Source organism: Choloepus didactylus, chromosome 6 (genome assembly GCF_015220235.1).
Source record: "Choloepus didactylus isolate mChoDid1 chromosome 6, mChoDid1.pri, whole genome shotgun sequence".
Taxonomy (NCBI): domain Eukaryota; kingdom Metazoa; phylum Chordata; class Mammalia; order Pilosa; family Megalonychidae; genus Choloepus; species Choloepus didactylus.
The window spans coordinates 69,495,018-69,516,924 of record NC_051312.1 but is presented as its reverse complement, the minus strand read 5'-3'; the positions used below and the strand labels follow the sequence as shown (position 1 = coordinate 69,516,924).

The 21,907-nt window shown below is 44.1% G+C and overlaps 1 protein-coding gene across 14 annotated transcripts in view; it reads left to right on the top strand.

The window, feature by feature from the left end:
• Positions 1-21,907, top strand: part of MICAL2 (microtubule associated monooxygenase, calponin and LIM domain containing 2) — a 142,490-nt gene that overhangs the window by 82,587 nt on the left and 37,996 nt on the right. For 13 of the 14 annotated variants that reach the window (XR_005217438.1, XR_005217437.1, XR_005217439.1 and 10 more), the window contains 7 exons: positions 4,088-4,295; positions 7,605-7,721; positions 9,055-9,156; positions 12,778-12,933; positions 16,533-16,633; positions 20,311-20,568; positions 21,724-21,839. Coding sequence is in view for 11 of the 14 variants with exons in the window: in XM_037839952.1 (XP_037695880.1) it covers positions 4,088-4,295; positions 7,605-7,721; positions 9,055-9,156; positions 12,778-12,933; positions 16,533-16,633; positions 20,311-20,568; positions 21,724-21,839 (1,058 nt within the window). In the remaining 3 variants the exon portion in view is untranslated. Of the gene's footprint in view, positions 1-4,087; positions 4,296-7,604; positions 7,722-9,054; positions 9,157-12,777; positions 12,934-14,145; positions 16,300-16,532; positions 16,634-20,310; positions 20,569-21,723; positions 21,840-21,907 lie in introns of those variants that run through there. The other variant, XM_037839953.1, reaches the window with a different exon arrangement.

Sequence of the window (21,907 nt, the reverse complement as noted above, 5' to 3'; positions counted from 1 at the left end):
CCAACATCCCGGTCAGGAATGGAGAGCCAGAACTGGATGGGTGGGGAGGGTGTGGAAAGCTCATCCATCCATTGGCTGTTTATTGAGGCCTCCTGTGTGCCAGGCTTGAGCCGGGCTCTGAGCATACAGAAATGCAGAGGACATGGGGCAGCTTCTAAAGAGCACTCAATCTAGCTGCAAGTCGGATGTCGGTAGTTGTCGTGTGCAGAGATTAACGTTCTGGGATAGCACTAAAGACAGAGCCTGCGGGAGCAAGGGGAGGAGATGCTTACAATCTAATTTGGGGTCTCAAGGAAAGCCTCAGAGCTGAGTTTGAATTAAAAGTTTTCCTTCCTTGAAAGTACGGGCTCAGCAGTGATAGGCCGGATGGGCCTGGGAAGGTAGAGGGCTTCTTTGGGTTGTCACAACCCTTGGCATTTGTGGTCTGTTTGGGCTCTCCGATGCCCAGAGCATCAGCTGTGTGCACGCTGGGGAAGTCCTTCTTGCTCCTGCTCCTCTGCCCAGGCAAGTAGCATCTATGGTATTTGGCCTCTTGTCAGAACGCCAAGTTCCCATGTTAATCATAACAAGCGTGTTTAGAGGGGAACTGGCCTGGCCCCTGCCAACAGGCCCTCTCTCTGGCCTTGATAACATCTGCACCAAATTTTCTCCCTTTGTGTAATTAGAACCGTTGGTATTTTCTTTGACTTTAGATTATGGTATGACTGTTGTCTCTGAAACTTCAGGCCCTTAGACTTAAGTGCTGGGGCCCAGGATGGTGGGAAAACTGAGTTTTTGCTGCTGGGATTTCAGGCTTAGCCTGTAGGGTCAGAAACAGGACACTGGCTACCGTTTGCAAGAAAACTGCACAGCAGCCCCCTGACTGGTGGGAAAGGATCTCCTACCCTGTTCTTGGAGCAATGGTGGGTCAGGCCTGGTGGCTGGATGTAGGGTGTCCCTTCTTCCCTTCCTGCCTGCCTTCCTTCCTACCCTTTTCCATCCCATTTCCTCCCACCCCTGCTCCATCCCTGGCCCTAGAGTGACAGAACTCGGCAAACAGGAAAAGATGCACTAACTGCAAAGAAATGCAGTGAGTCTAGACTTAACCCCAAAGCAAACCTCACAAATGCCAGGGTTTTGAGTCTTGCTTTGAAATGACCATCACTGTCTGGCTATGTCAGAGCTGTAGGAGCTGTTTGGGATGTGAGATAATGAGTGGGGCTGGGGTTGGGGAAAGCTGTTCCTCCCCAGTCCGGCTCCAAGCTGAAAGGAAGCAAGTGGGTTTGCACACCCACTCCCCGGCATCTCTGCAGTGAGTTCTATCTCAAAGATGACTTCATTTCCCCTAATTGAGTTTCCATAAACTATCTGGAAGGTTCCAACCAGTGAGCCACATGGGTCGTGGTGTGGGAGCTTCCGATATGCTTGTTTGCACTTTCCCTTTGGGACCCCAGAGGCCCCAGAAGAGTGATAACTGGATAATGGAATGTTTGCTAGGGGAAGGGGAATGTGTTTTTTTAAGATAAGGTTTGACTCCAAGCAGAGGGAAAGTTTCCAAATGCCTCTGCAATGTCAAAGAGTGAGGTATGGGTGCAGATTCTTTTTCTTCCCATATTGCCCTTCTGGAGTATCCTCAGTTATTTAGACCTTCAGGTGAACTCTTGCCTCAGGGAGATGCTTCAGGGACTGTGTGGGAGTCGTGAGGGGCACCGAGGAAGGAGGGCCCTGCCTCTCTCATTCAGAATACCGCCATTTTCTTCTGTTTTTATACACTATTGGTGTTCCTCATAAAATTTGATTTGACTAAAAGGCCTTTGCCCAGTCTCATTAGCTAGGTCATCATGTCTTCCCTCCTTCCGTTATAGGCTGTGGCTTCCTTGGGGTAGGACCCTGGTCTTGTTCATCTTTGCAGTGCCTGTTGAGGGCCAGCACGGGAGCAGTCAGTGCAGAGTCCTGTTGTGTCCCCTGCACCTGCCGCGGCCCTGATGCCTGCAGGACCAGGGCCAGGCTCCATTGCTGGGCGTTTAAGACCTTCTGCGTCTGGCTCAGGCAAATTCTCATCTCTTGTCTGTCCTCCTCCTCTTTCCCCAAAGTATCCTTCTGTCCATCACCTTGAACTTCTTTCTCTTTTTATTTGAATGGGCTGTCCTGACTGCTGAAATGTTCTTACTTCTTTCTATTCCTGGCAAAGCAGAAGCAGGACAGCATGGTGGTCTCTGGAGTGGCACTGCCTGGTTTGAATAGTGGCTCTGCCTCTTTCAGTCAGTGAAACCAAGGGCCAATTATTTAGCCTCTTTGTCCCTCAATTTCTCCATCTCTGAAATGGGGATAATAATAGCTCCTTCCTCATAGATTTGTTGAAAAGGATTAAAAAAGCACATAAAGCACTTAAAACAGAGTCTGGCATCATACTAAGTATTCAACAAATGCAAGCTATAATAATAATAATAATAATAATAATAATGAGAACAATAATAATAATGATAATTTTTTAAAGACCCTCCTCTGTGGAAGTTTTTTCCAGCCTACTAGGCAGGATTAGCTTTTCCTCCTCTAGGCTTCAAATAGAACTAACCACACAGGGTTGTAGTTACTTATGTCACAAGTCTGGAATTATCCTAGACTAAGAGTTCCTAGAGGACAGGTCCTGGTCTCAGCAATCAGAATAATAGCATCTGCACTAGAGTGTGCCAAGCTCTGTACTGTAGGCTTTTCATTTTTCATATAATTTTTAAGTTCACATACCATAACATTCACCCTTTTAAAGAATACATTTCAGTGTTTTTAGTATATTCACAAAGTTGTACAATCACTAACACTATCTAATTCCAGAACATTTTTATCACCCCCAACAGAAACTCTGTACCCTCTTCCACCCTGCCCTAGTCTGGACATTTCATATAAATGGAATCATACAATATGTGGCCTTTTGTGTCTGGTTTCTTTCACTCAGCATTGTGTTTTCAAAGTTCATCCATGTATCAATGCTTCATTCTTTTTTTATAACTGAATAATACTCCATTGTATGGATATACCACATTTTGTTTATCCATTCATCAATGGATGGGCAATTGATATTTCCACTTTTGGCTATTATGAAAATGCTGCTATGAAAATTCAGGTACAGGTTTTTGTGTGGACATATGCTTTCGTTTCTCTTGGGTATGTGCCCAAGAGTGGTTATCATATGATAACTCTATTTTTAACTTTTTGAGGAACTGCCAAACTGTTACAAAGCAACTGGACCATTTTACATTCCTACCAGCAATATATGAGGGTTCCAAGTTCTCCACATCTTCACCAATCCTTGTTATTGTCTCTCTTTTTGATTCTAGCCATCGTAGTGAATGTGAAATGGTACCTCATTGTGGTTTTAATTTTAATTTTCCTGATGGCTAATAATTCATTGTTTAGCCTCTTTTTGTGTGCTTATAGCTCATTTGTATATCTTCTTTGGAGAAATGTCTATTCAAATCCTTTGCCCATATTTTAACTGGATTATTTATGTTTTTATTATTGAATTGTAAAAATTCTTTATGTATTTTGGACACTAGTACCATACCAGATATATAATTTATAGCTATTTTCTTCCCTGTATGGTTTGTCTTTTCACTCTTAATGTCCCTTGAAGTGTCCTTTGTGTGCTCTGAAGCACCAAAGTGTTTAATTTTGATGAAGTACAGTATTTCTATTTTTTCTTTTGTTGCTTGTGCTTTTGGTGCCATATCTAAGAAACCATTGCCTAACCCAAGGTCACAAAGATGTACCATATGCTTTTTAAAAGGAAATCTTATTTACTATAACCCTACAAGGAAATAGCAGTAGACCCTCTTCACAGGTAAGGAAATTAGGAGGCCAAATGCCAGAGCTGGGATTTAAACCTAGATAGTCTAACTCTGGACTGTGCCTCCTCCTCAAGTCCTTTTAGTAGGTGCATAGTAGGCCCACAGGTGATGTCCTGGGTGAATGGGAGACCCCAGCAGGTGCTCAGCTTGCACCGATGACTGATTTGGATGTGTGGGGGTTTGCACCTCAGCTGTGCTGTTGACTGGAGATCCCCATCCACGCTGCTAGGGGTCACTGAGTATCTCCTCTCTTGCCTCCGCAGTGTCTCATCATCGGAGGAGGACCATGTGGCTTGCGCACTGCCATTGAACTTGCCTACCTGGGGGCTAAAGTGGTTGTGGTAGAGAAGAGAGACACCTTCTCCCGGAACAACGTGCTGCACCTCTGGCCTTTCACCATCCATGACCTGCGGGGCCTGGGAGCCAAGAAGTTCTACGGGAAGTTCTGTGCTGGCTCCATCGACCATATCAGTGAGTGGAGCCAGTGGGAGCATCATGTGTGGGGAAGGGCTGATGCTGGGTGGGGCGCATCTCCACATCGAGGAACCCCCATGGTGGTTCATCTTACAAGTCCCTGAGGGCTCCACACGTCCAACTAGCAGACCTTAATGAAGGTCTTGCTTTGTGCCAGGCCCCGTGCTCTGCCCCACTAGGCTGTAAGCACCTTGAGGTCACAGCTATGATGTATTTGGCTCACCAGCATATATCCAGAGCATAAAAAGTATCTGGCACATAGTAGGTGCTCAGTAGATATCTGTTGAAAGAATGAAATATTGAAAACAGAGGCAGAGGTAAGTAACACATCTGTACTCTCAGGGAATTCACTGAGATTTTGTCAGTAATAAACGTGCTTTGACGGAGTTAGACTTGCTAGAGGAGTTCAGAGGAGGGAGTCACATGAAAGTAATCAGTGGGCCAGGTGGCTGAGGACCTCTTGTGCAAGGGAGTGTGGATGTTGTTTTGCAGATACTGGGAAACCATGGCAGGATTTTGAACAGAGGAATGACACAATCAGATTAGTGTTCGCTGGCATAGTCTGTACCAGAGTTTCCTTAGGCTTTAAGTGAGAGAGCATCATGATGGGGCTTCAGCTACAAAAGGAGGGGAATTAAAGAATAAGGATTTCAGGTTCCGGGCCATCCCTGAGTGCTTTGGTCAGGCAGGGTGAATCCCAAGGCCCTCTGCTCTGACATTCCTCCCGTCTGAGCCTCTTGGGGTGAGAACTGTGCAGATGAGCTTTGGGAGTGACAGCATCCCTCCTGTCAGCTTTGCAGGGAGAAGGTCTTTAGCCATTTTATATAAAAGAAGTGACCCATGAAATTCAGGATGATTAAAACTGTGATAAGAGTTCAAAGGTCTGAACAGATATGGGTTCAGAATCTGTGTCTTCCACTTCCTGGGTGACTTGGGGGTCAAATTCCTTGATTTCTTCAAGTCTTAGCTTTATCTCCCATAAAACATGGTTAATGTGTACCTCCCAGGATTGCTGAGAGGATTAAATGAGCTCGAGTTGGTAAAGTGCTTAGCATTATGCCTAGCACATAGTAGATGCTCAGTAAATTCTTCACATCCAATGATATACAGTGAACAAGAAGTCGTGGTCTCCAAACTTAAGAGTTCAGGTCTGCATTCTTTCTATCAGTGTTTTTCTGTGGAAGTGCATGGGAGGAGAGGGTGGGAGGAGAACTCTGAGAGCCATATTCTTGCAAGAATTGATGGGAATGAGGAGGGAGTTGAGGCGGGAATGACTGGAGAGAATTATCACCCACAATAGGGTACAATTTAGTCAGACACGGAAGAACTTACCAGCAGCAGTAATAAACCAGAGTTTATTCCCACTTTGGGGTGAGAAAATTCCAGGAGTCCAATGGAAAGAAATTTGGATTTGCTTAGAAAGCTGCAGAGTCAGCTTTTGGTATGTTCTGTACCACCCACAAAAGGATATATGTCAGTTACCAATTTAGAATGATGACAATGCACACTGCTTTCTCATAAAGTCCTCCCAAGGTGGCAGAGCTGGCCACCAGGAGGCCTTGTGAGGGGCCTGGGGCTGTTGGGCTGGCTTCCCCACCAGGGGCCCTTCTCTGCCCCCCATTGACAGGGCCCCATTGAAGACCTAGTCCTTGAAAATATCCCAGTGTCCTGATGTGCTGGCAGGACTGTACGTGGAATTGAAACAGTCAGGGGCATTATCAGGGGCAGCTCAGTGCCTGTGGGAAGGGAGGCAGAGAGAATTTCTTGAGCACCTACTGCGTGTGGGAACCAGATAGACTAGGAACTTTGAAACTAGGAAGAGAAGCCAGGCCTTCCCTGGAAGGATGGTTTCAGAGACCAGGGAGTGGACTGGCTACTTTAACCCCCAGCTGACTGGCTTTCTTTCAGGCCATAGTCTTCAATTCCAGCTCTATCTTTGTCCCTGGCTTTGCTCTGCAGGTCTCTACTTGTCCTTGCATCAGTGGCCTCCTCCAGTTCCATGGTGGTTGTTTCAAACCTTCACCCTTAGCCTTCTCCTTCCTAGCAGATGATCTCCAGCCTATGCTTTAAGGAAGAGAAACCATCAGGTGGCAAATCGTCTTTCCATCCCTCTCTCCCCTCCTTCTCCAACAGCCTCCACCCAAGGAGCCATTCTTTCCTCTCACCCTGGTATCAGAGGAAAAGGTGGCCACCTCCTTTCCAATGCTAATCCCTCTGGGTTCCAGCCCTCCTTTTCACTGGCCCCTTCATTTAGTCTTCCTGCTCCTCACCCCCCACGGCCCCTCCCGCTCTCTGTTACTGTCCCATTACTTTTCTTGACTTCAAATAATTTCTTCTAGAAAGAGGAGGTCTAGAGTGCATCTAGACTTCCCATTCACACCCCCTTCTATGGCAGTCTGATCTCTCCCCTCCACCTGCTGAAGTGATTTTCAGCAAGGTCTTTAGTAGCTTCCTACTTGCAAGTCTCCTGGCCTCTTGAAGTCTTCATGGTCCTTAATCTCTCTGTGGAATTCAATATTCTTCGTCACTCCTCAGTAGGCTTCTAGGACCATAGCTCGGGTGCTGTTCTTTCTCCCCGACCCCCTAACCACCATGCTCTGCCCCATTCTGCCTACCTGTGTTTCCTCCATGAGGATGCGTTCCAGTCTCCTGTGCCTGACATGGTATGGAGTACAGTGTAGATGCTTAATAAGAGTTAAATGAACTAAGCCAACTAAATACAGAGGCACCGACAAAAAGTTTAAAACTTCTCACTCTGCAGAAAATTATTTGGAGACATACCCACTTGTGCTAAATGAGGGGGACAAAAATAAGGAAACAAGGTGTTCCTCACTGGGGAAATTCAGGAGAGTAGGTTGAAGATGGAAAACCATGAGCTCAGCTTTGTGGGGAGAATTTCACATACCCATCACCCTTTACCACTGGATGGCCAAGTCACCCCCCCCCCCCCAAAACGATCCATTTGATAACTGACTACATATTCCTCTACTTTCTCTTTATCTCCTCCTCTTGCTATCTTGATCTTGTCAAACCCAGAGCCCAGCTCAGGAAGGAGGCAAGAAAAAGGCCCTTCTTCTATAACATGAGAATAACAATTATCTCAAAGGGCCACTATACGAGTTAAAGAGAAAACATGTGTGAATGCTTGAGAGTGTCTGGTGTGTAATTAGTGCTCAATAACGATCTCTCTTGGTATATTGCTATGCCCAGAGATCTTTGAGAAGTGACTATAGAGTATTCTGCATATAGGAGGCACTCAGCCATTGCTAACGACAGTTCATGTCTCCTCTCCTTTCTTCCTCACAGGTATTCGTCAGCTGCAGCTCATCCTATTCAAGGTGGCCCTGTTGTTGGGAGTTGAAATTCATGTGAATGTGGAGTTTGTGAAGGTTTTAGAGCCTCCTGAAGATCAAGAAAATAAAAGTATAGTATATTTTCCTTTTCTGTCTAGAAATCAGATCCTATAACATGTAACACATTTGCAGCTCTCAGAAAATGTTTCTGTAAGAGTTACTCATATTGGGAGCTTTTTGGCATAATTCCACTGTACAATCGTTTACCTTTTTTGACCATTGCCATCGCTTCAGATTTGCTCTTCAGCTACCAAGGGGTTTATTATTAAGCCATTAAACCTGCAATTTGGTTACCCTGTTAGGAGGCAGTATTTTGTAAATGAAGTCTGACCAGTAAGATGGATAAAAGAAGATTTGATTGCTTGATAAACACATACATATGCTTTTCAAGCTCTGTGTGTATATATATGTGTACACATAGATGAAAGCACTCTTGTGTATTTGCATATGATATTTTAGAATTGAGTAAAGATAGTGAAGCTTTTAGAGCAAATATGAAATAAATGCTTAAGATGCTATTTGGTATATCATATATTTAAGCTTTATTGAAGTATAATTTATATATCATTGTAAGAATATCTTATTTAGGAATTTTCTCTTTCCTTTTAGTGTGTTTATTTAAATTATAATCTTAAACAGACAACATGGGCAGAGAGTTTGTTTGAAGGCCCCTGCATCTTACTCATCATCAAAATCTTCTGGTGCCTGGGCAGGGTTTTGCTTCTTGGCCAGCTTAGTGTTATGAACCTTGTAACTTCCTCCACAGGTTACTATTGATTTCTCCTGTCCTCTGCCTAGAAAATTTGAGAAGTCAGGGGAGCCTTTAGCTGGCTTTTGTGTAGAGCAGCACTCATTATTTACCATTCAGAGACTTGCAGGCTTTTAACCTTTCCCAGACTTCTAGTGGATATTAAATCCTGATTATGGGTATCCAGCAAGGTTTCAACAGAAAAGGTTTTCGTAAAAGACAATGTGCCGCACAGCAGAACATTCTGAGCCTAATGAAGCAAAAATTCAAACTATTTTCATTACAACCTTCACATCCTTTTGGCTCTGTTTAGCAATGGGAAAGCATTGAGAAATATGCGAGGTAGGTATGAAGAGAAGGCGATGGAAAAAAATAAGCAAGTGAGACTGACTTGAATCACTGAGGATAGACTCCCAGCCTTTATAGAAATCAGTCAGGTCAGGCATGGAGTCAGAGTTGCTGGTTTACCTTGGTCTAGATTGAACTGATACCAAAGGCACAAGGACTCCAGATTAGAGTAAGAACATGGACTTCCCTAGGCTTTTCCTCTGGTGGCTCTGCCTGGAGTGCATGTACCTAGTTGTATTATCCATTTTTTTTATGACCAACCCAAATCTTCCCTCTGCCAACTCATCTCATCTTTCCGTCCTGGTAGAAATTGGCTGGCGGGCAGAATATCTCCCTGCAGACCACTCTCTGTCAGAGTTTGAGTTTGATGTCATCATTGGCGCTGACGGCCGCCGGAACACCCTGGAAGGTGAAGACACTTCTTCTTGGGGGTGGGGGTATGAGGGTTAGGAGGGAGGTTGGTCAGGGAAGGTCATGGAAAAGGGGGTGAAGATGACAAGTGCCAAAGCTGAATGGGGTTCTTGACAGAAGGGCAGACAGTCCTGTCACACCTGAGATAGAGTGTACCCCGAAGTTCTAGTGAGTTGGAGAGTTTAGACAACACTCATTTAATTCTCTCTGAATCTCAGTTTTCCCATTTGTAAAACATGGCTAATAGAACCCATTCAGAGGATTGTTATGAAGACTGAGAAGGAACTAATATGTAAAACTACTTTATAACATGTCATGGAAATTAAAAGAAAAAAAATCAACTGTATGTTTATTGAACACGTGCTCATGTACAAAGCCATGGTACTAAGCACTTTCATACTTATTTTATCTAACTAAGATGATCATTTTTTATACTATTAACAGTGCTTGTTTACTTTCAAGTATAATACTCCAGAAGGAGAACTCTTGCTTCTTTTCATAACTTTTAAGCACACTCACTGCTGGTCAACAGATGCTTCTCAGGGTTCTAAAGCTGGAGATAGAAAATGCTTTCTTGGGGTAGGATCTAGTCCGGCTGAGATAGAAACCCCTTTACCAGAAGATACCTGGGTTTCCCACCCCAGACTTGACATAATTAGGTGCCTGTAGCAGTTTGAGACTGTGAGTTGTGGACAAAGTGGTCCCAAGTCCTGCTTTTTGAGGTTGTCCTGCTCAGGGGCTGCAAGTTTCAGAAGTTTGACTGTGAGGGCACATCTTCTGAGGTCAGAACACTCTCCCTGAAATAGGGCCTCTCGGGAAATTCAGGAAGTGTGCTCAGTCTAGCTGGGACCCTTCCCATCTACCATGCAACCGGTGCTGTTTCCCCATCCCTTTCCTCTCTTCAGTTCCATCGCTTACCCCCATCAATAATCAGTACTAACAAAGAATTTTTAAGCTGCCAACCTGGATTTTGTACTGTTAGCATTTATGGGCTATTTTGGTGGTTTGGTGGGACTGTAAGTTTGAATATTTGAAAGTCCAGGATCCATACTCAGCTTGAGTATAATCTTTATTTTATGAACATGAAGGGTGAGAAGGAGTAGAGCTGTTTGAACAGTTTAGGACCAAATGGGTTAGACTAGACCAGGGTTTCTCAGTCTTGGCACTACTGACATTTGGAGCCAGATGGTTCTTTGTTGTGTTGGCATTGTAAAATGTTTTGCAGCATCTCTGGCTTCTACTCATTCAACCAGTAGAACCCTCTGTCCCATTTGTAACAACCAAAGCTGTCTCCAGACATTGCCAAATGTCCCTTGGGAGGCAAAATAATCCCTGGTTGAAAACTGCTGGACTAGAGAATTATGGCTATTGCTGACCATTTTGAAAAAGGTCTGGTGAAGAACAACTTAAAGGAGAAGCTATTGAATAGAAACCCAAAGTTTTCAGTCAAAGGGATTTTTGACAAAGAAGTTTGGGGATCAGCATGAGGTTTACATTTGTGATGAATGAATGTAAGGGGAATTCCCAAAGGTGGCTGAAGAAAAATGTTATATCAGCCAGTCTGTGCTTGTATGATGAATGCCTGGAGTTAAGCAAAGTAAACAGCAGTATCTAGGGCAGAGAGAAGATTTATTAATATAGGGATGGTCAGGTGCTAAAAAGAAAAGTATGGGCTCAGCGCTAAACTGCATTGTCGCTGTGTCCCAGTACATGGGCATTGGCAAGAACGGAGACCTGCCCTGGCCCTTGCTCAGGAATGAATTCAAGTATTTCCAAAGAATGAACACAGCCTCTTCAATAGAAGTTTTTTCACATTAGAAAAAAAAGAATTTAGTTAATTTTAAGTCTATGGATAATTGTTTCTAAGCATGGTGGTTTTACTCTCCATTAATCTTAACTAAACTGTATCACATACCATTTGTGAACTATTTCTTATTACAACTGCTTTAATGCCTATCCCTCAAGGGTCAGGATTAGGTCCCCAGTACCTGCCTAGGGTAGCATATCTATCAAGATAGCCCAAAGTTGGAGAGTCCTTGATACCATGAGTTGAAACCAGAACCCATAGAGATAGGGAGCTAGACAGATTAGTCCAAAGGGCAGGAAGGGATTACAAACAGAAGAATTACAACTCATATTTTAAATTGGACTGTAAATATTCTGTTATATATCATCCTTCTGAAAAAAATTCTGTTCACTCAGATAGGAAATCAGTGAATTGAGAGATCCAGTATATTCAGTAGCCAAGGTAGAGGTAGGAGGAGACGAACTTTTTGAGGGTTAAAAGAAGAGAAAAGGTCTGAGACCTTTAAAAATTCTATTTCTCACCATCAGTGAGATTCAAAGAGTTGTTACATAACAGAAAAAATAGGCTGCTCTTTACAGAAAGAGCTCAGTCTAATAACAAGCATAGTGGCTAAAATTAAACTCAAAGAGCTAATGAATTGAGAATGCATATTGCTAGAAACCAAAGTTAGTTTGTTAGAAAATAAGCTTCACAACTTTAAAAAATTACCCATCTTGTTAGCAAAGATTTAAATTATGATACCCAAGAAAATAACATTTTCAGCATTTTCTGCATTATAAATTGGCACAACCATTTTAAGAGTGTAAATTAGCAATATCAATTAATTAAAATTCAAAATTTCCATATCCTTGGAACCCAGAGCTTGCATTTCTAGAAATTAATCCTGAACTAAAAAAAGGACCAAGAGTATTTGTTGAAGACTTTTTTTTAAAAAACAGTTTGGAAACAGCCAAATGTTGATCAATAAAGAAATATCTAACCAATATATCTATAAAATGTAATATACTATAGTAGTTAAAATGATTGAGGTACTGACAAAAAAAGTCAAAGATTACTAAGTGAAAGAAGCAAATTTTATATATTAGCCAAAATTTTTAATAAATATTAATATGTGAAAAAAAAAGAAAGATAAGGGATTAGGAGGAGAACAGGCTCCATTGAAATGTCACTACTTGCTTGTGAGTCTGTGTGACCACCGTTAAAAAGCAATGTTAACATAAACCACTGAAAACTGTAAAAATTCTTAGGAATTAGAGTACTAAATTAATTGCAAGTTAGAATTACATTTGTTCGTTATATATTTCTTGAATGTGTACTAATTGCTTGCCACTGAGTATTGGAGATAAAAAGAAAATTAGTTAAAATCCCTGTCTGCAGCAATTTAATCTAGTAATCTCACTTTTAAAAGAGGGGGTGGGGTATGAAAATGCAAAAGCAAAATAATTTTAATCATATAAGTTCAAAGTGCATGTGGGTCCTTCGTGAATATATCTAGCATCAATGCCTAACAAAACCTTAAAAGGAACTCTGTGATAGCTTCAGCTTTTTGTTTGTTGATGTCTAACCAGGGTGTCGGTCCTATGGATTTTAGAAAAGGACCAAGTGCCATTGACTTTAGAAAGGCCTTTAGAGACCATATTTTTTTCCTTGGGTACAAACCTCCACACCTCTGCTTGCTCCAGTTCTCTAGAGATCCAGAATTCTGATTTCACTAGTCTGTGAGGCATCTGAGAACAACATTCTCAGTAATCTTTTTCAGTTTTCACACCAAATCCAGAAGACAGACCCACTTTTCCCTTTCTTCTCATGCAGGGTTCAGAAGAAAAGAATTCCGTGGGAAGTTGGCTATTGCAATCACAGCCAACTTCATAAACAGAAACAGCACAGCTGAGGCCAAGGTGGAGGAGATTAGCGGTGTGGCTTTCATCTTCAATCAGAAATTTTTTCAGGACCTTAAAGAAGAAACAGGTGGGATCTTCACCTCCTTCCAAGCCAGGGCTTTGCCTGTGGTTCCTAAAGGGTGCAGGGGAACATGTTGGCTTTCTGGTGTCCTTTGGACCAGGAAGGCTCACTGTGATAAAATGAAAGCAGAGTTTTCTCCTTGGGATAATAAACGGGCAGGATCTTTTCAAGGACAAGAGAGATTCTTGCTTGAAAGTTCTGAATGTATATAAAAATAGGTAATTTTATATACTCTGTACACATTTACTGATTGCCCAATATGGGGATTCATCCTGGGATAAAAAGTCAAGGTTGGCATGTCCCCTCTCATATTGGCTTTCTGTCCAATGAAGGATACCCACATAAACCACCCTGATACGGGTGGGTTGGTGCTATGCCCGAGGTCAACATGAGCTTCCAGAGGAGGTGTTCTTTGGAGGAGAGAGCTAGTAGCCTGTGGGGGGTACCTGAAGAAGCCTAGGTGCTTTTGTACATTGTACCAGCTGCCCTTCCCCGTGATGGATGTCCAGGGATGTCCAAGTGTAGTGGACCCTGATCAATTTTTCATACCATCCCTGCTGACCCACTTTCCAAAGCAGCTGCCTCCCTGGCTAGATTGCAAAAGTTTCCATTTGTCTTTTCTCCGATGTTTGAAATCCCCACCTGCATACCCCATAGATAAGTTCTTAACAGCTCCAGCCAGACCAGTCTTAATTGGCTTTAACCGCAAAGACATGCGCAGTTAAAAAGGTTAACCTAGGGCAAAACGTTGCCTAATTATAATAGTAAAAATCATACTCACTGAATTGTAGCCCAAATGCCTTGTTTTGATAATGCTATGTTTTGAAACTCACTCTGTAACTGGACAATAACAAAAAACTCATGACTGGCCCCACTTGTATCCCTTATTTTGCAACTCTGTAGTTTGGTGCCCTTACACATAGCCCCCTATGGGTCAGCCCAGAACTAGACACCCCAAATTCCTAAACTATCTTGTTGAACAAAGCCAGGTTAGCACACCTGACATGTGCAGTAGCCTAAGTAAAACCTCTATGCATACTCAGTAGACTCTGACCTTGTCATCTCAAACTGCCTTGCTTGTTATCCTAAGCCTGCCTGTCTGTTTAAATGCTATAGAAACACTGAAAGTTTCTCCAGTTCAGGAAGACAGATTGGAGGACTGCCCTCCTGTCTTTGCGAGGCTAGCCTTGGCTAAATAAACTTTTTCTCTTCTCAAAGTCCTGGCGTCTACCGATTGACTCCGTGCTCATCAGGCAAGGACTCATTTTTAAGCCACAACATGAGGAGTGTAATGCTCATTGGGACCAGTTGTCACCCAGCCATAGGCCAAGAGGAAGGAAGTTATTCATCCATTCACTCAACAAATATTTATTGACTGCCTACTAGGTGCCAGTTACTGTTTTAGGGCCTGAGATAGAACAATGAACAAAACCAACAAAATCCCTCTTTCCTAGAGCTTACATCCTATGGAGGGAAGGAGTCAATAAATAAATAAAAAATTAATACATCAGGTGGTAATAAGGATGGTGGAGAAAAATGTATCAGACTGAGGGGAAAGAGAGAGATGAAATGCCTGCTCCTAATTAAGTAAATTCCAGGCTATTTTTCTTTTCTTTTTAAACTTGATTTTAAAAATTTAAAAATATGTTTCTCCTTGAAAAGGCAATGTAACAACAATGTTAAATCAACTCTTTATCCTAAAAATAAATCATCCATTATCTGACTGGCTGCACAGAAATAGTGCTCATTTTCATGTTCTCCTTTTAAGTACTTTTCCCCCAGTATACTTACTTTTTACATGGCTTTAGCTCTAATCAGAGTGTCATACTGTTTGTTATTCTGCTTTTCTCATTCAGCATCACATATAAAATATTGTCCGTGTTGCAACATAGTCCTCCTGGTGATCAGTTTGGGGGGCTGTAGAATATCTCATTAAGAAGGTGTACTGTTACTGCTTAGGCATTTCCTCCAGAGGTTGGCAAACTATGTCCAGCTGCAGGTTTTTTTTATTGCCTTCAAGCTAAGTATGATTTTTATATTTTTAAATGGCTGAAGAAGGATCAAAAGAAGAAGAAGATTTCATGACCCATGAAAATCATGTCCCATTCAAATTTCAATGTCCATAAATAAAGTTTTAGTGGCACGCAGCCGCTCCCTTTGTTTGATGTCCGTGGCTGCTTCTACCTTCCCCTCCACCTACAAGGGCAGAGTTGAGTGGTTGTGACGGAGACCATGTGGCTCATAAAGCCAAAAATATTTCCTACCCAGCCCTTTACAGAAAAAGTTTGCTGACCTCAGTTTTAGACCTTTCAACTATTTACTGTTAATAGTTAAAAGTACTTCCGTTGGAATTAATGCTTTAAGATGTTTTAATAGGAATGCGATTGTTGGGCCAGACTCTATGGCTCTCGCTGGCCACTGCTACTTTTCTCTCCAAAGAGCTGTACCCATTGCATGATCCTCTGAGTTACACCGTAGTTGCATATTTTATAAAATGTTTTAGTGTTTTCTTCTGCCACATGATGTCCTTTTGAATGATTTAAGAATTCTCCACACACCCCTCCCCACAAACAAGAAAACGAACATCTAACTAAATCACCAAATAAATAAATTACAACAGGACATTGAGTGTGTTTTTCCAGTTGTTTCAATGAACTTCCTTTAAACTCTGCCATGGTTGTCACAATCAGCCATTGTTTCACAAAAGCATCCCATATGCAGTGACAGTGATGAATTTCCTCTGATTCTCTTGGGGTCTGTATGCGTTGATGGCTGTTTCCTATTTAACAGTAATAAAGAGGTCCCCATGGTTACCCAGCACTCCTTTGTATTGACTGCTGATAAAGTCGCAATGTTTCTGTTTCTTTCTCTCCCTTTAAATAAGCTAAGCCGTGGTGCTCAAACTTGAGCCCTGGGAAGTCTGGTTGGGCTGATGGTTCCAACCCCAGATTCAATAGGTCTGGGATGGGGCCCCAGTAATTTTTCTTTCTGTTAGGTCCCACGTGATGCCGATGCTGCTGGTTGGGGCACCACACTTTGAGATCCCTTGAGCTACTCTGTTATCTCACAGCATTGTTTTAAATGCAGAAACCTAGTCTATAAAGTGTTTTGTGATTGGGGGGAAGGGCAAGAGGCTATAACCCAGCCCTCTAACCTGAACTCTTCCTACCATTGCACCTGGGTCCCCACACACAAGAGAAATGGTGGAATCATCTTAACAGTCTTCAGAGAATTCACACAGCTCTCTTCATACTGACTCTCGGAGTCAGACAGACTTGGATTGCTTGGCTGCCATTCCCGTGGACAGCGCTTTGCTTTCTGCAGCACTTACTCAGCGCTAACTTGGAAATGCTGATTCACAGCCCCGAAGGACTTTTGTGAGTTTTAAAGGAAATAATGTCTTTGTGGGACTGTAAAAGCCAGTTTTGATGACTTGGGTAAATTCTAGCACTCTGGTTTATCTCTTCCAGCCTTTCATGTCTAAAAATTTGTCTAATCTGAATATTTGGCAGACAGATAATGAGAACTGTAATGAGGCAGATCATAGTTCCTAACACAAAGTCGAGCTCCGAAGTAATATTTTCTATAAACACTTCTCTTTTCAGGGATTGATCTTGAGAACATTGTTTACTACAAGGACTGCACCCACTATTTTGTCATGACAGCCAAGAAGCAGAGCCTGCTTGACAAAGGGGTCATCATTAATGTATGTATCTCTTTGCTGCGATTTCCTAAATGTCTTTCCCTTTGTGTCTTGAGCGGGCAGCATCAGCAGATAGGAACAGTTGTCATCCTGCTAAATCCTGAGCAAGGGGAGGAGGGGGACAGGGCCACTCACTTCCTTTTCCTTGGCCTCATGCTAGTGGTTGGCTAGGAACCTGCATGACACATGCAGAGATGTTTCTGCTGAGAGCTGTGGTGGTGTGAGACTCCTACCCAGGAGTTAGAGTGAGTCTTTACCCCTGAGAGATTAGCTGAGTCTTCCCCTTCCCCAAGTCTCATTCAGCCCCACCTCCTTTTTGGGGAGGTCACATGTCATTTGGAGGCAGATGGGGGCTCCTTGTCCTAATGAGACACAGAGACACTTCCACTTTTGAATTTCATACTGTGATTCCTTGTCAGAATATGGGGGACAACTCCTATTTTTGCAGTCAGGAGGACTCAAGTTAAATCTTGGCTCTTCCACATACTAACTCAGGACCAAGGGTAAGCCACTTAATCTTTCTGAACCACAGTCTCCTCATTTGCAAAACAGAATAGTTTCTGTCTGAAGGGGTTGTTGGGAGGAGTAAGTGAAAAAAATGTGTACAGAACACTTAGCACAGTGCCCGGCACATAGTGGGTTTGCAGGTTCACTCTGGAAATTCTCAGCCTTCTCTGAACACCTGTTTGTTTGTCCTCTGGCTTCCTGGGCTCCAATGTCTCTGTTTCCTGCTTATGCATCCACTTACTTACAACAGAGAGCAGGGTTGGAAGGAAGAAGCACATGGAGTGGTGTTCCCTGGGATGGAAGTTTCTTTGCTTGGGTTTTCACCCCTTCCAGAGCTTTGGTTCCTGCCACCACCGCACCTCAAGATAAAGATCGTGCAGCCTGAGGTCAGCTGTTCTCCGGGTGTCAGCCTATAGCCCAGGCAGCACGGTGACCATTCACTGCTGCTTGTCAGAGAAGAATGAGTCAATCCTCTTGCCAGCTTGTGCTGGCAATTGGCAGAGTGACATTAGTAACTCAGCCCTCCCCTGGGCTGCCACCATCTCAGCTCAGGTCTTTGCTGAGAGCCTGAGGTACAGGGTTGGGGCTGACTGGAGCATAGCTGGTAGATGTCTGGGTGATTGTCTACAACATCTGGTGCCCTGCTGCTTACCTGGTCAGCTGAAGGAGGCAGTATCCCCTTTTTCTCTCTGCTCCACAGGCATCCTTCTCCAAATTTGGATGGTGAACAGTCTCCTCAGTCTAGAGAGGCTGTGTCAGATGGTGGAGGATCATTCTGAGGTCCACTGGTGCAGGCGCAGGAACACCTTTGCAGAGGTGGGGTTGGGAGGAGCTTTTGTCAGACAAAGTTTGACCTCAGTTTTCACAGAAATCCCTTCAAGTTTCACTTGCTGCACACTCGGGCCTCTTGGAGCCTGGGGTTCCCTTTAGATCACCTGAAAGGATTTATCCAGGCAACAAGTTGCTAATAGTGACTTGGTCTTTGGTGTGTCAGGAGGTCCTTAGGACCACCCCACATTCACTAGGATGGCTGACAGGACTCAGCAGATGGCCATACTCATAGCTAAGATTTATTACAGCAAAGGAAAGGTGCATGGGGTGAAGTGTGGGGGAAACCAGGTGCAACCTTCCAAGGGTGTTCTCACAGGATGCACTTAATTCCCCCTAGCAACTAATTGTGACAACAGGTGTGAAAGGTTGCCAACCAGGGAAGCGCATTAGAGACTCAGAGTGCAGGGTTTTTAATTGTGAGCTAGTCACATAGCAGCCTCTGCCTAGCATGTACCAAAATTCCAAACTTCCAGAAGGAAAGCAGGTGAACACCTAAACCATTTTGGCACAAACAGATTAGGCACAGTGAACCACTCTTATCACTCCCAAAAAGGCCTCGCACCAGCCAAAGGCCAACCGTACAAGCAGGTCTTTTAAGGGTAGCAGGTTAGGCCTGCTATGTGTCTCTTCTCTGCACACTTGGCAGTTATCAAGGCCTCACCACACTCTTGTCTCATGCTCTCTTCTGGGGCACAGATGTGTGAGAATGACTTGCTCTGATCCTGTCGTGACTGTGGCGGAGCTGGGAGCTGATCCCGGGCCTATGGTTGTCCGCACCAAGCCCTTTTCTTCTTCAGGGGACGGTGAGCACCTCTTGTGCTGGTGCTCAGGGGCCTCTAGTACAAGACAGGAACTCTCATCTAAAAATCGGAGGCCATGGAGCCATAGGCTAGCCATAGAAGAACTGGACACCTGTTTGATTGAGGAGCTGTGGCCTGAGCCTCCGGTGACTATCCAAACTCTGTGGCATTTGCATGAGCCCAGGGACCTGGCCCAACTACCCCAGCCACTTAAAGTTGCAATCTTGCTCTCCTGAGGAATGGCAATTCCTCCATTTTCCTTATCGTATCTGCTTCAGGGTCTTCCTAGAGGCACCCAGAAGAGGCTGAGTGAATGTTTGTGGTATGAGTGCCTGACTTCTGGACAGAAGGCTTTCCTTATCTATTTCTGCCGACCTCTGGGCTTCTTTCCATGGCTGCTGAAGAGAAAGTACTCCTCAAGATGTGTGCCTCTAAGCTTCCAGCTGTGCCCCTCTGCTGGCCAGCACACATCCAGGCTAGGATTCCAGCACCTCCACCTCGGTGGGAGGGAGCTTAGTTTCCAGGGTCTGAGGTGGATGCATGCCCTAGCTGGTCTCCCGCTCCTGAGTCCACCCTCACTGGAAATATTGAGCAGGCATGTCCTGTTCTTCTCTTTCCTTCTACAGCCCCTGTCTACTTTAACACTTGGGGTGAGTCTTCTTCCTGTTGGATTCCCCACCCTCCACTCATCACCTCCCCATTTCTCTGTCTAGGATCTAGTCTCTCTTTGGTACTCTAGACCTGGGGAAATGGGGCCCAGATTCATCACTCTGCCCCACTCTTATCTTCATTTAAAATTACTTCCCTGGATGGGTCTGTTTTACTTAGAACCCAGCTCCCTGTCTCTAGCTCTGCTTTCTTCTCTCTTGTCCTTATTTCTGTCCTCTCCGCATGGTTCTGTTGTTCTGCCATCTACCCACTTGTAGCTGATTTGGGGAAGGAAGTTGAGGGTTATGCCCTGCTTTTTTTTCTTCTGGTCTTGTCAGACCACTAAGCCCAGCTTACCTGGACTATATTAGCTTAACTCAACCCGTAATAAAATCACACCTACTGACATGTTCTTTTATCTGATAATTTTATTCAAAGTTATTGCAAGAACCATCCATTTGAAATATGCTCCTATGTTGGCTGCAAGGCCTTTATCGTGTACCCTATTATTACAACATGTAATGTTCTCTGTATAAATTCCCATGTGAGACAGTTCTTTGAGAATTTCGTGCCAGGAAAAATTACCTCCCCTCAGGAATTTCTGTGCTTCCTTCTTTCTGATAAAGAGTGCCCTGTAACATATCACATTTCCCTTTTGCCTTGGATGCCAGGAAGCTTGAAGCCAAACGTAACGCTTAATCATAACCGTTAGCCTTCGTGGCTGGCAGATTTCCTCTATATTCCCTTCGTTCTGATTTTTCTATTTTTGTTTTGATTAGCCTCACTGCATAAACCCATCCCAAATTGCTCTTCCAAAGAAGTGAGTTTGAATACTCACCCTTTAGAGAGGTAAGCGGTATGTCTTTGATGCAGCGTATCCTTTTTCTTCCCCAGGATTACACTGACACAGAGATGCTGCTATGTGCGGAGAACGTGCACCAGGAAAACCTGCTCTCCTATGCCCGAGAAGCTGCAGACTTTGCCACTAATTACCAGCTGCCATCTTTAGACTTTGCCATGAACCATTATGGGCAGCCTGATGTGGCCATGTTTGACTTCACCTCCATGTACGCCTCCGAGAATGCTGCCCTGGTGCGCGAGCGGCATTCACACCATCTTCTCGTGGCCCTCGTGGGTGACAGCTTGCTTGAGGTACTGGTTGCCTTTGAAGCCCCCTCATTCCTGCCACAAGACAGATCTTTGCATTTCTGTGCTGGCTGGCAGCATCTGCTGTCATGCATCTGGGGGAAGGACAGGCTCAGAGGTGCTCAGCCAGTTGGCAGGATTCACTAAACTGAGGGGAGACAGTTTCGCCTGTTTGAAAGGCGTGAGAGCTTTGTCTTCCATGTTTGGGCTCTTCTGAGATGGCCTCTTTGTTGAAGTACAGAATGAATTGAGGCGGCCCTGGTCTGGACCACATGGGGAGTGTGTAGAACCTCCCTTCTTTGTGTGGGTGGCTCTTTGTGGCCTTTTGACATGGAGAGTATATGGGGTCCAAGAAAGGCGTGTGGGCCCCAAAGCTCTCGTCTCCATCCATGGCTTCCATGCTCAAAATCCTCCCCAGAAAACCTGGAAATGGAAGGTAGATTAAAATGAATGCTTTCAGAAGGGATAAATTCTTATCTCTAATGTAAGTACTAATCAAAAATTGTTTATGTGTTTATCCCAAATTAAGAGTTAAATGCCAAACCATGCTTTGGGCTCCCTTGGAACAGTTTAATTAGAATTTAGCTTGGTTGATTTAATCCTTGCTTGCTATTAGGCACAGAATATACCCCAAGCTCCTTAAACACTCCATACCACCCTGCTACTGCCCCAGCCTCCCTTCCAGCTTTGTTTCTCAGTTCAAACACCTGTCCTGTACATTATGCTACATCCAGACCAGGCCAGCTTTTCTACCATCAGGCTCTGTACTTTTCCAGCCACCCACTTCTGCCCTTGCTGTTTCCAAATGCATCCAGATTCCTGTCAGAATACTCCCTATTCCTTCCAATCAACTTAAATGGTAACTCTTTCATGAAACATTCTCTGATTTTCATCTCCCTCCCCCAAGGTGGGAATTTGCCTCCCCTTCTTCTGAGCCCTAAAACAGTTTTGCTGTACCGGTATCATGGCATGCTTACATGGCTTTGTGTTGCTGCTGTTTGTGTTTGTGGTGAATCCTGTGAGCAGTGGGGGCCCTGCCTTGGCTCCTCTCCACCCCCAGTGCCTTACACGGGGCTGGCAAGCAGCAAGTGCTGGAGGGTATGGGACAGTGGACTGGGAGTCATTAGAATTCACTGGTATTTTGAATATTGTCCTTTGCAGCCATTTTGGCCCATGGGCACAGGCTGTGCCCGTGGTTTCCTGGCAGCCTTTGATACCGCCTGGATGGTGAAGAGCTGGGACCAGGGAACTCTTCCCCTGGAGCTGCTGGCTGAAAGGTGAATATTGACATCAGGGCTCCTAGCTGGGGACCAGGGCCAGGTCAAAAGTTCAGTTAGGAGAGACA